The sequence below is a fragment of the Dreissena polymorpha genome, chromosome 1 (genome assembly GCF_020536995.1).
Source record: "Dreissena polymorpha isolate Duluth1 chromosome 1, UMN_Dpol_1.0, whole genome shotgun sequence".
NCBI classification, from domain to species: Eukaryota; Metazoa; Mollusca; class Bivalvia; order Myida; family Dreissenidae; genus Dreissena; species Dreissena polymorpha.
Genome location: NC_068355.1, coordinates 27,777,718 through 27,791,010, shown reverse-complemented (window position 1 = coordinate 27,791,010; position 13,293 = coordinate 27,777,718). Strand labels below are relative to the sequence as shown.

General features: G+C 38.9%; 2 protein-coding genes across 3 annotated transcripts in view; one reads left to right on the top strand and one right to left on the bottom strand.

Moving 5' to 3' along the window:
• Positions 1 to 13,293, top strand: part of LOC127864936 (uncharacterized) — a 198,810-nt gene that overhangs the window by 56,517 nt on the left and 129,000 nt on the right. The window lies entirely within an intron of this gene.
• Positions 1,591 to 5,227, bottom strand: LOC127864947 (uncharacterized). 2 transcript variants are annotated; one of them, XM_052404840.1, is made up of 3 exons: positions 4,246 to 5,227; positions 3,109 to 3,293; positions 1,591 to 1,742 (listed from the first exon to the last, which is right to left on the bottom strand). In XM_052404840.1, exons 1-3 carry the CDS (start codon positions 4,406 to 4,408, stop codon positions 1,602 to 1,604), a joined length of 489 nt encoding a protein of 162 aa, XP_052260800.1. In that variant the 5' UTR covers positions 4,409 to 5,227; the 3' UTR covers positions 1,591 to 1,601. The 2 variants fall into 2 exon arrangements, with proteins under 2 accessions (XP_052260800.1, XP_052260799.1); XM_052404839.1 differs by lacking the exon at positions 1,591 to 1,742 and having other exon boundaries at positions 2,887 to 3,293.

Here is a 13,293-nt window from a genome sequence, read left to right as displayed (position 1 = left end):
GGGGCCTGGGGTCATCCACATCTGCCTGGACATTGACAGGCAAATAATATTACAACAAAACAACACCAGTTTACCTAAGTGAATAGGGTCATGTCATTATATCAGTCGTCATGTCACTTTACCAAAATAACAGCTGTGCTTAATTTCCAATTCCTTGGTACATCAAAGCTTTTAACCTCATATAATTGTACAGCATCACACAACAGGATATCGATTGTCCGAGTTACATTATCCTGATTGACACCGTTTAACCATTTTTAGCTCATCTATTTTATTTTTTTTAAATATGAGCTTTTGTCATCACCTTGGCGTCGGCGTCCGGTTAAGTTTTGCGGTTAGCCATCCCCCGTGTCCTCCCCCCTCCCCCCCCCTCCCCGAATCACCCCCCCCCCCCCCCTCCGAATCCCCCACCCCTATTTTTTTTTTTTTTTTTTTTTTTAAGATCATCTCACAAATGACCACCACACCCTCACACTATACTATACCCCCCCACCCCACCCCCAAATTGTTTTTTTTAAACGGTTAAACAACACAAATATTTATTTTTATACCGTCCAACCATCGCACCCAAGAATCCCCCCCCCACCATCCCCCGAATTTTTTTTTGCATTTTTTTTTTCGCATTTTTGGTTTTTGGAAGATAATGTAATAAATGTCCACGCCCCCACACTATTCACCCCTCTTCACTCCACCCCTCCCTCCTTTGTGATTGAAAATGAGAGTCCCTTCACCTTTAAAAAGAAAATAGATGAGCAGTCTGCACCCGCAAGGTGGTGCTCTTGTTAATCTACGCTGTTTAAAGAGGAAAACAAAAGAAACTCGTTGAAATAAAAGTGAACCTAGACATAGCTTGTCAAGGAAAATGGCGGACAGTTCGTTGGCATGACACTTTATGCTCAGGCATTAAACCCCTTTTTCAAGAACGAGGCTCATTTGCATCTTGAAAGTAAAAAACCTGGGACTGGCATTATAATGCATGTGCGTAAAGTGTAGGCCCAGATAACATGTGTGTGAGAAACTGGGCTTAATGCATGTGCGTAAAGTGTTGGCCCAGATTAACCTGTGTGTGAGAAACTGGGCTTAATGCATGTGCGTAAAGTGGTGGACCAGATTAACCTGTGTGTGAGAAACTGGGCTTAATGCATGTGCGTAAAGTGTAGGCCCAGATTAACCTGTGTGTGAGAAACTGGGCTTAATGCATGTGCGTAAAGTGTAGGCCCAGATAACATGTGTGTGAGAAACTGGGCTTAATGCATGTGCGTAAAGTGTAGGCTCAGATTAACCTGTGTGTGAGAAACTGGGCTTAATGCATGTGCGTAAAGTGTAAGCTCAGATTAACCTGTGTAGACTGCTCAGGCTAATCAGGGACGACACTTTCCGCGTTTTCTTGAAGTTTTCGTATAAATGAAAATTCTAAACAAAAATCCGCTCTAAGCGGAAAGTGTCGTATCTAATAAGCCTTTGTAGACAGCGCAGGCTTATCTGAGACGGCACTCTACGCACGTGCGTTAAGCCCCGTTGTCCAAAACAAGCCTAAATATACGAATAATGCGTTTGCGTGTGAATTTGCGTGAAAATGGTTGCAAAAAAGACGTTATTTCTTATGATAAGGAGGTCAGGTTTTGCCAGGTCTTGCACAGTTTTGACGACATCGCCAAGATGGAAGTTTTGCCCGTACCACTAATCCCGTGCACCACAAGCAGGGCCGCTGTCGATGTGTCCAGCAGGTTGGATTTGATCAGCTGTAAGAGAAGAATGCACAGTGGCAGTGGCAACAAATGGGGCTCGGCCTGTGAAAACTGGGCTTAATGCATGTGCGTAGAGTGACGTTCCAGATAATTAAGGACAAAACTTTCCACCTACACTTGGATTTTCGTTTTTAAGACCTCTTTGAAATGAAAAATTCAAAAGCGGAAAATACCGTCCGTGATTACCCTATATGGACTGCACAGGCTAATTTGGTATTAAACTTTCCACACACGCATCAAGCCGTTTTTTCCCAGAGCGAGGCTCATATCTTAAGTCACTGATCACTTTCACACGTTTTTTTTCTTTGCTTCATATTTAAAGGGGCCTTTTCACAGATTTTGGCATGTTTTGAAGTTTGTCAGTAAATACTTTCTATTGATAAATGTAAACATTTGCTCTAAAAAGCTCCAATAAAGAATACAATTTTAAAAAGAAAAAAGTAACCCTCAACAGGGCTCGAACCAATGACCCCTGGGGTCTTGGCGTAAAAAGTCACCTATTGAGACCTCTCGACCATTCTTCCGCATACATTTACAGCGGTAGTTTATACCATATATAAATCCTCGAAGTTTCACAAAATATAACGACAACAACAGAACTCTCCAAATTATTCAATCGTTTCGCGTTGCAACGCTTTATAATTTTCAGGTTTTTAAATCATCAAAAGATGCATATAATGGCTGTTTTAGAGCATGGTAAATGTTCAGTATTACTGTTTCTTTACTAATATCATAACTAAATCGAAAAACTGCGAATCTGAAACAACTTTTTTTTAATTTTGTCAATTTACCAAAGCGTGAAAAGGTCCCTTTAATGATAATAACTTAACATCCACATAATATTAACAAAAATACTATATTAATGTCCTAATACAGAAAAGACCTTACACAAGTAGCCACCAATTGATTACACTCTACAACTGCTTATTAAGATAAACATTTAGTTCGACGTGGCGTAATGGATAAGGTGTCTGTCTGGAGATCGGAAGGTCACTGGATCGATCCCCACTTGGGGAGCGTTCTGTTGATCTTCCCCCAAAGACACCAAGTACTGGCCATATACTCAGGAAACGCACTTGAGTGCGTTTCTTTAAGCCTGAGACTTTCGATGCAATCGAGCGTAAATAAATAGGTTTAAACAAAGATAAACATTTGTGCCAATTTATTTCCGATTATCGCTCTGTCTTGGACAATTGAGGGATCCTTTTTTGAAAACCCAAACATACTCAAAATGGAGTATACCGATTTGAACACGATAGAGCATTACACAATTCGATAATTTAGTAGCAGGGAAATCGCTCATGATTCTCCAAATTGATAGCGTTGGGATGTTGAAATGATAAAAAATATTCGCGCGCACATCCAGCGTCTCGGTACGTCCATGGAACTCCGCGCACAACCGGATGTGCTGCAAAGATTCCTCGGTGAGTGGGACGTGCAGGGGCGTTCGATTCCGAATAGCTTGCGTCACCAGGGAGATCATGTAGTCCGTGAAGTCCTTGCAGAATCTTCTGCGCACCACGACACTCCGCAATAAATCTGAACCTATAATCACGTGACAAAACACACTTTAGGTGAGCACATGACCATATGTAAAATAATGAAACGTGTTACAGAACGAACCACATGAAAACACACACTACGTGATCACGTGCATGTATGTTTCAGAATGAACCACGTGACATAACGAACCACGCCACAACACACACTACGTGAGCACGTGACTTTATGCGACAGAATGAATAAAGTGACAGAACGAACCACGTGACAACACACACTACGTAAGCATGTGACTATACGTGAATAAAAAACACGTGACAGAACAAATCACGTTAAAACACGCATTACGTTAGGATGTGATTTAATGTGACAAAATGAACAAACCATGTGACTGCAAACGCTATGTTATCACGTGACTATGCGTGACCGAATGAACCACATGACAACGCGCATTTTGTGAGCACGTGACTATATGTTACACAGTGAATCACTTCACCGCATAACTGCGTCACAGCACCAACTACGTGAAAAGAAGAACTACGCGACCAATCACTTGAGTCACAGCATTAACATCTATCAATCACACTCTGTTCATCAATCATTCGAAAGATAACAAAATATACGAATAGCCGTTTGTGTAACATTATAATATTTCCTATAGAATACGCACGATCTTAAGATACGAGAACAACGATGTACACATTGCTCGTACGTGTTTACGAGTCTCGCTGTTAGAAAACTGGGCATAATGCACGGGTGAAAAGTATCGTCCCAGATTTAATCGGTGATGACACTCTCCGTCTACACTGGATTTTCGTTTAGAAAAGACTTCCTTTACATGAAAAATTCCATTAAAGCGTTAAGTGTGGTCTTTGATTAGCCTGTGCGGACTGTACAGCCTAATCTGGGACAACCCTTTACGCGCATGCATTTATCCCAGTTTTCCCAGAGCGAGGCTCATATGGTTTATAATACATTTTCGTGCGCATGCGCTCACCGATGTATCCGAGAGTTCGTAGCTGCTCTCCTGTCGGTCTATGTCCTCGATGTTCCGGCGCAGCTAGATGGCCTGCCTGGCGATGGAGTCCTCCGCCTTGAGCAGAACTTCCTCCACTTGCGTCTCCGTCACTATAGCAACGAACAACACCAGTATTCACCATATTGAATTTGAAGCTTAAAAACACGCTCACTCCTCATTCAAATGTAATACATATTTTTTCTATTACTTTATAATCTTTTTTATTTGTTTATAAAACTAAAACAAATGTATAAATCTCGCAAAGTTTTTCACTTTCATATTGTAAACTAACTTTACAAAAAATGCGTTACTTTAACTACCAAACCAATTATCGCTGTCCTTGCTTATGATCCGACATGTGCGTGCTGGTTGATGAGAGGATGTAAGCGGGGGGAACCGCGTTGTCGTCAGGGGAATACCACCAACAGAGGAAGGCATTTCACACCGGGGGCTGCATTATGTGAAGACCCGGAGTGTGTCCTAGCCCTCCTACCGTATAAATTTACTAGATTGACTAAAATGGGACGAAATATAATAAAAACCAACCAATCTCACATGCTTACGGTAACGGGGATTGAACCCGGCTCGCCGAGGTGAGAAGTGGTGAGAAGCGCGTGTACTGCGCTTACCGGGCAGTCTGATTTTTATATTCTGGATTTAAGTCAACTAATAATAGCTGTCCTTACAGTATGAACCCGATGCTGAGAAATCTTCTTTTTTCAAACACCAAGATAATTTTAACCGGACCGAAAGTTGTTCTTACTGGTGGAAGAGCCGGACGGTCTCCGGGTCTTCGACCTGCGTCAAGAAAAGCACAAACTCATCCGTCGGGATGATCCGAGGGAACGCGATGTAGCCGTACTTGTGGGACAGCAGCGACTGCGATAGGAAACTGGTCATTATAAGAGCCTCGTTCTGGGAAAACTGGGCTTAATGTATGTGCGTAAAGTGTCGTTCCAGATGACACTGTGCAGTCCGTACATGCTAATCTTGGACAACACTTTCCACTTGTATAATAATGTTCGTTTTAAGGAAATCTCTTCTTAGCGAACTACCAGTTTAGGTGGAAAGTGTAGACCCAGATTAGCCTGTGCGGGCTGAACAAACTAATCTGGGACGTCACTTTACGCATATGCATTAAGCCCTGTTTTCCTAGAACGCAGGTATTTAGTAGTGCGTTATGTGCATGTATATGTGCGTCATGTAAAACTTGTTGAAATTGCACTAAGAACATTTTAGTCGTATTCGTTTGTTTGTTTGTTTTATATAAAATTATCAATGTTTAGCGAACACAAACTAACAAAAGAAGCAAACAAATAGTCACAATAATAAGAAAATATTGTTCAACAAATTATTAATACCTGCGCAGATACTTTAAGTAAGGCGAATTCATAGTCATCCCTTATTAGCTTGTGTGGACTGCACAGGCAAATCTGGGGGGACACTTCACGCACATGCATTAAGTCCAGTTTTTTCAAGAGCGAGGCTTGTTAAAACAATACCGATTGGGCGCAATGACCATGGTCCGGATTACGTACCACGAAGCTGGGCCCAGTGGTGAGCTGCTGACACAGCCTGTTTGAGATAGAGACGGAAGCTTGACCGCTGCATTTGAGCCGAGCTCTAGGAAAACGATGACATAGCGAGCAGACGCATGACCACTACATTTAGTGTGTAAATTTTGAAGTTTATGAAGTTTTTTCCGCGCCTGTGGCAGCATCATGTGCGTAACTGGAGTGTGTCTTTAGCAATCCAACATAATGTGCTTACTACAATCATGAAATATAGCAATTCTGGTGTGGTCTTGTATTCCACGGGGGCGTAATACCCGGAGGAAACCTCACCTGTCCGATATGGTGACCACCAGAAAAACTCACATGAATCCAAAACTGGGTATTTAACCCTAGTCGCCGATGTACGAAGCGCGTGTACTAACCACTGCGATAAACGGACAGGCATCACAGCATTAAAAAAACCACCAGATAGCTTTTATAGCGACGCGGAAAACGCCTGCCTTGGAACCGAGAGGTCCAGGGCACAATCCCCATTGAAGCCGAGGAGTGTTATATCTGGATTACATTTGGGTAAAGTGATATACCGGAATTGACAAATAATGTTTAATGTTATGTTCATCATTATTTTATATCGATGAGACAAAAAAAGATTCGCTTTAATTTATTAAATTAATTGCCTTAATTCAATGCCACATAAAACTTCAAAACAAAATTGTGACAAACACAAATCATGACTTTTTTCATGTATACGTTGATTTCTAAAACAAAATTCTTGCTTTTCTACAAAGTATCAACTACACTTCTATTACATTTCAATTTGATATACAGAAAACTGATAGACTTCGACATGCAGTACAAATAAATAATGATGCAATGATCTAAATCCAAAAATGTGCTAAGTTTAAGTGCAAAAACCCTAAAAAAAATAGCGCCCATACACGAAAATAATGTCTGGCACATAGTGTAAACAATATATCTTTAAAGTCTCGTGTTAATAGGCAGAAACCTGAAAAGTTATATAATTCGCGACACAAAGTACACATGTACATTATTACAGAACATCATGTGCAGATAGATCACAGACCAACCAAGCGACCTACCAATTATTCAACCGACTCGGTTTGCTTATAATAATTAAATTATGGAATTTTGCAGAATATAGACCCGGAATCGTATCGACGTAACCCGAAGTCCTGTCTCGAGGTCGTGTTATTCAATTAAGTAGCTCGAAGTTCATAAACAAATAAGAGCAGACCCGAAGACATAGCTCCTGCACGTTATGCATATTGATGTACACTGTATATACAATGTAGTGCTCGAGGTCAGTGTTAAACAACATTCTAATGTAATTAATTTACTGTTCCTTCCAAATCAATCAATTTATAAATAGGAAATCATAAAGCCAGATAGCTTGATGAAAATTTTATCATATTTGATTTTATTTTCAATTTATTAAATTTTGTCTGGAGTCATACTGAAAACCTGAAGCTGGGTCAACCGACACGTTACATCATATACAAACAATATTTTTTAATCATGTACCAAGACAAAGATATTTCCGTAAAGGAAAAACACTATTTTAAATTTGCCTTTTTATTAGATTGTGTGTAGATGAAAATGTTTGTGGGGTTTCATAATGAGCAAGACTTGCCTGAAATTCGTATCCGAAATCGTGGCAATGTTCTTTGATTTTCGGGTACGCCTCACTCATTAAAATGTTCAGTTCGTGCTTAGTGTCTGAAATTTGATATTGAACTGGTTCGTGGATTATAACATGTTATACAAGCTTTCTACTTTTCAGATTATCAACTTCAGTCTTTTAAGTGAAGCCATTGAGTGACACGCTTAAAACATACACAAATCTGTGAAGAAGTTCCTTTAATGTGTGTGTTTAACGTAATATTAAAATGCGCGTATATATAACGTTATCTTTCATGTGCATCTGACATTTAAACGAACTGCTAAGACAATAACTGCTCTTGAGGTATGGGCAATCTAATATTTACCTCATCATTAAATTAATTAGGAAATTGTGTTTGAATAATCGTACTTTGTTACATGTATAAAAATTGCATACAAATAGTATTGCAAGTTTCGTAATATTGCATTGTCTAACGGTGTTAACATTTTCAAAGAGTGTATGTCTTTTTTTTAAAGTCAAAGTTTTAAGTTTCAAAAATTTATTAGTGCAAACGTTTTAGCTACAATACCGGGTAAGTAGAACATGGGAACGTATGCCGAAGAACCGGGGGAGTTGAACATGGGAACGTAGTAGCCGCAGTAAAGGGGAAGTTGAACCTGGGCACGTATGCCGCAGTATCGGGGGTGGAACATAGATACATGTGCCACAGTACCGGGGGAGCTGGAATGTAGTAGCCACAGTACCGGGGGAATTGCCGCAGTATCGGGGGAGCTGAAACTGGAGTAGGTTGCCGTATTTCCGGGGAGTTGAAAGTTGAACGGCGCAGTACCGGGGGGACGTACTAGTAGACGTAATACCCCACCCCCGGAAGCTCCACGATTTTAGTGATTTTGAAGGCTTTGAAGAACTAGTTAAGTGTGAAACATCAAATGAATTGACTTTACTTTGGCGATTTTAGGAGGGCGTACGCCGCGTCCGCCCCCCCCCCCCTGGATCCGCCTATGGATACTGCGACCACACATAACTTAGTCGGTACTGCAGATACTCAACTCCCCCGGTACTGCGGCTACTAACCCGTGAACATGCTGGTTGTGAATATGCGCACGATCTTGGCGGAAGGCGGACACTTCAGATCCGTGTTTCCCCGAAAAGCCTCATTCCGGCGCTCTTCCGGGGACAACGGTTTGTTATTGTCTATTTGCTTCATTTTCTGAAGAGAGAGTAAGCAGCGACTGTATATATTAGCCTCGCTCTGAAAGAACATGCCTTGTGCATGGTCGAATTGTGTCGTCCCAGATTAGCCTGTGCAGTCCGCTTTTATAGTATATTTCGTTTAAAGTCTCTTCGAATAAAAAATCCAGTTGTGGCGGAAATTGAAGACCCCGATAAGCCTGTCCGGACTCCACATACTACTCAAGGACGACACTAGATACACACGCATTAAGCCCAGTTTTCCCAGAACGAGGCTCATATAATATAACCATTATGCGTGTAAGCAAGCCGAGTACTCTTCGCTAAAATAACACGAAATATTTCAATTACGAACATACATGATACCGCCTCACTAATCATCAGACGACAAAGTCATATAACGATTATAATTTGTGGAAGAGACATAATTGCTTAGAACCGGCTTCTAGGATTAAAACATGTTCGTACTTATATTCATTGCATTTGTGGCTTTCGCTATCCTTTTATTTTAGAACGATTTTGGTCATAAATGCTGATATGCGGTGAACTTAAAAAGCAGTCGTTTCTTAAATATGTCGCAGGATCTTGGATAAGACAGGGCCCTGAATTAAAGTGGTAAATTATACTATAAAGTACTAAGTAACTAATTATGGGCTTCGCTGAGGAAAACGGGATCCGATGCATGTGCGTACAGTGTCGTTTCAGATTGGCCTTTCAGCACTAATCAGGGACGACACTTTCCGCCTAGATTGGATTTCGTTTAGAAGAGACTTCATTGAAACGAAAACATCAATAAAAGCAGAAAATGTATTTTTTGATTAGCCTGTGTGAAGTGCACAGGCTAATCTGGAACGACATATAGAGCAATGCATTAAGCCCCGTTTTCCCAAAGAGCGGCTCACGTGTAATTATGTACATATATATAATTATGTCTTTTGTAACATGCAAATTATATAATATGATTTTTATTTTCTTGTCTTTTTTTGTCATGACAACCACTGTGTTATTAAATAATTATCATAGTAAATTACAGTTATATATAATAGTAAATATGAACACAACGGCATCAATTTTAATTTCATCGTTTTCTTCCTTCGTATAGTTTTGTCGGCGTTAGCTCACTACTTGTTGCAGTCGGCTTGGGATAGCAACAAAATCAGGAATCCATATTTGTATCCTCGGTGACGTCACATGTAAAAGTTGTACGAAAGAAACCAAGTTTGCTGGTGTGTTTATATTAAATGTGAATCTTTAAACAGCTTAATTACATATAATAATAGTAATTAATATTAATACAAACTTAAGTTACTACTGTTATACCATCTTTTTTGTCACACAAACCAAGGTTATGGGTTTGCCAGCGTTTCCTTTCGTGAATGATTGACTTTTTAGTTACGAGATTATTTGAAAGATCACACAAATAAGCAGTCAAGTCCAGAACTTCGCTCTCCGATATAAAGTTACTCGATTCTTCATAATCTCATTACGGACAGGATAGCTCCGGACCATAATGCGCGAATGCGCAGGCTGGTCTGCAGCTACATTTGTTAACAGATGGCATATGACCATGTTTTGCATGACGCGGGTCCAATGATGTCAAATACAACCACTTATTGGTATGCATGTTTGTTCGTTTTGTATCGATATGCACGATATTAATAAAAATTGTGACGATGGTGATTGTGGAGTTGGTGGTGATTATGACGATGAAGATAATAATAAGTATTTTGTTTATACTGTTCCTGTTGTTGTTGCTGTTGTTGAGGAGAATGATGATAACAATGACGACTGAATCAAGGATGATGATTGATGATTGGTATCATTTATAATGACTGATAGCACGACTTTCATAGTACGGACAATACACATATGTTAATTTAGCTCGCGGCTTATCAGTATTTGCACTCATTAAAATGTGTAAATGTTCACCCTTCTCCCACCACTGTAGAAGACTAATGATGTAAATTTTAATACATATATTTTGTTAATAAAATTGTTATCAAATATTGTTTCACAACGCCGGGCAATATTGACAGGATCTACCCAATTATTGAGCATATCTGCAATTGTAAAATCGATAGCGTATTTTATATACGAGAGGCGGCCAAATTATATTTTAGTAAAGTCTTTATACCGATTAGACAGTGCCGCGGGAAAAAATAAACCCGTGACAATATCTAATAATATAGCATGTGCAATCATTATTTTCATGTTTCAAAATCGCGATTCGTAATTTATAGCATGGTGTGTATAAAAATAACTGATATATTGGAAGGGGTAGTTGTTGGACTTCTGAAGACTAAGCAAAAGAAAGAGTCCATAAGTTTTACAGTCAAATGCGATACTACGATAAGCATGCACTTAATGTAAATTATAAACGAAATAATCATGTCATCTGATATGACTTAAAATTTGGTCAAGGTATAAATAATCGTTTTACTAGCTCCATGTCCATATAAATGTTTGTATCGGTTATTTGTGAAAGAAAACATCGTACTTGGCTTATTGATACTTGTTTATCACATTCTTGGTTGCCTTGGACTGTTAATTCGACGTGAAACAATTCTTTTGGGCGACACTGAACTTAAACATTTGGTATGAGTATCGCCTTAGTAAATTTTATGAAATGATTAATACGTATGTCTTGTGATTTAATTAAAAAAAATATGCATCTGTGTTGTTTATGGAAAAGATCTTCCCACAGGTTAAACAAGCGTGGGTGTTAAAATCAGCATCCAGTTAGATGTACAGGACCGCATAATGTGGCCACACACTAATTCAACAAGACTATCACCGAATTAACTAATACACGTGCTGTTTCCTTTAGCGCGGTACCCACCCAGTCGCCTACCGGAACAATAGGGTCGAGAACGCCGACCCGAGTGCCCCATGCATAGTTCCGCTCACTGACCCGTCCTTAGTGATTGTTGCTACGCTTCACACGCTACATCCAAAATGGCGTCCGCTGATGCTGAAGTATCTGATACGCTCGTAAATATTTCTGACAATATTTCAGTTTAATTCCTACCAAATTATGATAAACTAGCAGATAGAATTTTTAATAGAGGTCTTAATTATTAATCTTTCGGTCGATGATCTCGTGCTTTATCAGTTCAATCAATATTAAACTTTTACCTTTCGATTTTGTGAACAATTTATTGCTGGTTAAAATGACAGCATGATCTAAAACCTCAATGGTTTAATATGTATTTATGGATTTGAATGCAACGGACAGAAAATATAAAAGCTGTATAAAGTGTATACGTTTATAAATAAAGTAAAAACACGTCAATTAAGTAAAAGTAAATAAATAGACAAAGTGATGATTCATAAACTATTCAATTTCATATACAATATTGAGAATATTAACAGTTATTGAATTTGACAATATCAGCGACATCTTGTACAAGACTAAACACCTTTACAAGTATCGAATCAAACATTAAACCTTTAAACGAAAGTGTCGCTGTAACAATTTTTCGTATCTTAAGGCGCGAATCTTTTGCATAAAACAGTTAACAAAAAGGGCTACACGTTATAATTCATAATGAAATACAAATATAAGTAGATAACATAACTAATAACGTCAATAAACACACACGGAAAGATCAAAGTTTTAATGGAAAACTAATATTATGACATTCCACGTAAATTATTATTTTCGTCTAAATCGAATACTATATATAGAGAAACAATGTATTTATAACCGACCAATGAGGTAACATTATGCAACTTTCAATTAACACAGTGCTTTATGGCAACACTATGGAATTTGAACAGTGGTAGTGTTTTCAGGCCTGCACTACATTTCTTATATACATGAAAGGATTTTATACTATACAAACGAAAAGTATTTACGATTATATAAAACTCTTATTTCGTCGATGTTCTTGTAACACTTATTCGGAACTTTCGTTATAATCTTGTTATTCATTAAAGTTTAATCAGTGTAAAAGTTAATGAACATGTAGTTTGAATGCTTTGTAAAATTCCAAAATGGCCATGCCAGCCCTTTTAAGTCGGAACAAATAATTGCACGTTATTAAAGTCGTTATACAACTATATGATATGAGCCTCGCTCTGGGAAAACCAGGCTTAATGCATTTGCTTTAAGTGTCGTCCCAGATAAGCTGTACAGTCCACACAAGATGATCACTGACGACACTTTCCGCGTCAACTGGATTTCCTTTAAAAATATATTATATTTAAACGTTAAATTCCATAAAAAGCGGAAAGTGTCGCTCCTGATTAGCCTGTGCTGACTGCACATGCTATCTGGGAAGAAACTTTACGCACATGCATTAAGCCCGGTTTCTCCAGAGCGAGTTCGATATGAACATGAAGCGTGAGTTTCATGCTAAGCTCGAAGGACACAAAGCGCTGTAGACCAACGGACGGACCAAACATCCGACCGACGAACATTGTGTCTCCAGTATAATTATTGAAACTGTGCTTGTGTTTGTACTTCTTAAATGACATTTATTAAAGCCATGTCATTGTTTTACTATTTTCAAGAATATTATGAGGTAAGACTATGTCTTTTTTTGTTAAAGACCTTTTCTCGATTCCCAGAAATTCAATATATCGGAGACACTAAATTCCAACAAAGGCGTCGAGGTAGAAGAATCCCTAGAAGATAAGTCCGAAAAGGCGGCATTAAACAGGAACAATCCTTATCAC

Coding starts and splice junctions, on each gene's coding strand:
- LOC127864947 (XM_052404839.1), bottom strand. CDS start 4,408: ATGGTGAATACTGGTGTTGTTCGTTGCTATAGTGACGGAGACGCAAGT. Junction 3,294..4,245: donor ACGAACTCTCGGATACATCG/GTGAGCGCATGC, acceptor ACGTGATTATAG/GTTCAGATTTATTGCGGAGT.